The sequence below is a fragment of the Poecilia formosa genome, unplaced genomic scaffold (genome assembly GCF_000485575.1).
Source record: "Poecilia formosa unplaced genomic scaffold, Poecilia_formosa-5.1.2 Scaffold104, whole genome shotgun sequence".
In the NCBI taxonomy this organism is placed as follows: Eukaryota; Metazoa; Chordata; class Actinopteri; order Cyprinodontiformes; family Poeciliidae; genus Poecilia; species Poecilia formosa.
This window is the reverse complement of record NW_006800043.1, coordinates 100,304-103,618: the sequence shown is the minus strand read 5'-3', so window position 1 is coordinate 103,618 and position 3,315 is coordinate 100,304. Positions and strand designations below refer to the sequence as shown.

General features: G+C 40.3%; 1 protein-coding gene across 1 annotated transcript in view; it reads left to right on the top strand.

Moving 5' to 3' along the window:
- Positions 1–59: 59 nt before the first annotated feature.
- Positions 60–3,315, top strand: part of LOC103142994 (phosphatase and actin regulator 1-like) — a 47,375-nt gene continuing 44,119 nt past the window's right edge. Inside the window, exon 1 of the mRNA XM_007559343.2 lies at positions 60–298. Coding sequence (XP_007559405.1) covers positions 187–298 — 112 coding nt within the window. The 5' untranslated portion in view covers positions 60–186. The remainder of the gene's footprint in view (positions 299–3,315) is intronic.

The window sequence follows — 3,315 nt, the reverse complement described above, 5'->3', positions numbered from 1 at the left end:
TCTCTCTCTCTCTCTCTCTCTCTCTCTCTTTCTCTCTCTCTCTCTTTCTCTTGCCTTCTTCTCCCGCGTGCATGTGTACTGCCTCCTCCTCTTCATCGATCGCTGCCTCCCAGCGCGCGAGTGGCCGTGCGGCTCTGCTTCTGTCCCAGTCGGCCAGCAGTCATCTCTGGACACTGGCTCAAATTGATGGCGACCACACCGGCCAGCAATTCAGACCGAAGACCGCTCAGGAGGCTCCGCTCCACGAGCGACATCCCATATCTGGTTGAAGCCAGAAGATCTTTCAATCTGCGGACAGGTAGGAGCACATGCCCGCCCTGAGCTCTGATCCTCAGTGTTAGAGGCACGCCAGATGTCGCGGTGTCCACTGGGGTAGTTGTTGTGGTTCAATACGCCCGTTTTAAGCGAGGAAAACGGCCGCATCTTATTTTCCCCTCGTGGACCGGTGTTACAGTGGTGAGGTGAGGTTTATTCCTCCAGAAATCATCAATGGGCAGCGACGCTTGTTGGTAATCAGAGGGATAGTGTGACTGAAATATTATGCAACTTTATGGACCGACACTAAGTTCAATTTGCTTCTTTAGTGCAAAATAAATAACAAGTGAACATTTCTTTCTAATCGCTTGAACAACGTTTTGTGTGTGTGTGTGTGTGTGTGTGTGTGTGTGTGTGTGTGTGTGTGTGTGTGTGTGTGTGTGGATTTTGCTGTTACCATCACAGTTGTTGAACGCAATTACATAATACGAAGAAGCGCTCCAGTGGCCTGCAGTGGCTCAGGCTTGTGATGCATAAATCCAGAATGGACAAACGAGTTTTTTTTTTTATGTTTTTATTTCCAGTTATTGATCATATCTGTCAATATCCCCCACATTTTAATTTCAGTTTTCAACCTGTAACAAGGATACGACAATAGCTCTGTGTGTCCATCATCCATGTGTGTTGCATACTCTGTTACCATGGTGACTTGGCATTTTATGCTGACTGAGTCAACAGGATTCAGATCTTTTGCTCTACAGTGAAATTGGGACACATGCTGCATCCAGCAGTCTGTTTTAGATCTCATGAAAGTCCTTCCTGTGATTTACTCAACTCAACCAAAATTTTGATTTTTTTTCTGACACATTTAAAAAAAAATGTTCATGCTTACTTACTGTATCTAATAGCTAAGAATGACATTATAAATATGATGCTTCTTCTTTATCAACGTCTATAAGCACCTGTACCAGTTCATCATGTGCAAGAGGTGCTGTGTCTATATGCAGCAACAGTACTATGCAAAATATTCATAACTTTTTCCACATTTGTCACATTAGAGCTACAGACTTTGTTCCTTGCACTACATCCTGGAATTGTACGTGTCCGGTGAACACAAAACATTCTGTCTGTCTCAGTGATCTGAAATTTTGAAAATCTTGTGGTGCCCGTATGGATTCAGTGCTATTAAAAGATAAAAGTACCGGCATTTGGAGTTTTGTCTGTTCAATTAAATTCAATTTATTTATATGGAACATTTCTCAACAAACGTCATCTTAAGGCAGTTTACAAAGAAGTAATTTAAATTTGTTCATACATACATTGCAATAGATCCTTATTATGAGCACTAAGCTCAGTTTACTATTCAAATTAGTTCAAACAGTTTTCTTTCTAAGGAAATCCAGCAGTATTCGAAGCATTCTCTGCGCCTGGAATTTAGCAAGAGAAGACAATTGCATCGTGTCATTGACTTTGCAGCAATTTCTCATATTGAGCAAGCATGGAGCGACGGTGGAGAGAAAAACCTTCCTTTAACAGGAAGAAATTTTCAGTTCTGCAACAGCTGTCTTATTAAAACATAAGATTTTTATTTGTCATTTTGTTCCTAGAACATAGCAAAACTGCAGTGTTACCCTCAGTGGTAAATAAGTAAAATTATAAACCAGCAACAGACTTTATCTGTTGCTAAATTCTCAATCAGTCCTTGTTCAGTGCAGCAAATGGGTGTGAGTGTGTCTGCAAGTGGTGGGGTGGGGGGAGTGGATGGAAGCTGGACAGATGGATTTCACAGCTCTTGGGAAGATGCTTTTTCTTGGAGAAAGAATGCTTGGTTGCAGTCTTTCTACACCTTTACCGTTTCCCAGATATTGCTGTTTCAGCTATATAAACTTGATCAAAAAATACAGTTTTAAGCCTTGGCTTCAAAGTAGACAGGGTGTCTGCCTCATAGACTAAAACTGGGAGAGGAGCCTGATAGCTAAAGAATCTGCCTCCCTTTCTACTTTCTAAGATTCAAGGAACGACCAATAAACCTGCAGTCTGAGAGCGAAGTACTAAGTAATGGAAGTAAAGTAATGGAACAATGGAACATAATGGAATAATCAGATGTCTGATATATGATGGAGCTTGATTGAGGGCTTTAAATGTGAGAAGGAGGATAATATTAAATTCCATTTTGGATTTAACAGGGAGTCAGTGAAGGGAAGCTAAAACAGGGGAAATATTATCTCCCTTTTTAATTTTCATCAAAAAAAAAAAAAATGCCGTTGCAGCGTTTTGGATCAGCCGAAAGCTTCTAATTACATTTTATGGACTTTCTGATAGTAAAGAATTGCAGTAGTCTGGCCTTAAAGTTACAAATGCATGGATTAGTTTTTCACAGCATCACTCCTGGACAGGATAATGACATTAGAAAGGATGCCAATAATTAGCTTCGTACCTTTGCATATAGAGGGAACTTCTCTAAGTCTGGAATTTGACTCAGCCATCATCACATACATGTGCTCTGATCCAAGCCATTCCATTGTGCTCTTCCATAAAAGGGAATGTTTCTGGTGAGCATAGCTCACAATTATGTTGTCAAAAGTTTCCCTCACCTGAACTGCGGTTCTCTAAAGGGTCCTCCAGCTTTATCATGGGCCTGTTGGCAGCTTTTCAGACGCTTTAGGTGGACATATTGGAATATTTTTGTTTGCAGTCATGCAGACCTCTTTCCGTTTTTCAGACAGTAGATGAAATAGTCCTTTATGAATATTTCCAAGCTTAAAATATTTTTGTTATAACCTAATCCTGCTTTGAAACTCTCCACAGCTTTTTCTCTCTGACCTGTCTGATGTGTTGCCGTCTGGTGTATGTGCAACTTTATGTCGCTGTATTTCATAAAATGCCGGTAAAATACACAAAAGTTTGTGGTTGTGCTGCGGCAAAATATGAAAAAGAGCTTCCGAATACTTTTACAAGGCACTGCATGTACTAAGCAGAGCATGATTCTTTAGTCATGGCAACATTCCCAAAAGTTGAAATAGTAATCATGTAAAAAGAAAAAAAAAAGAAAAAAAAAAG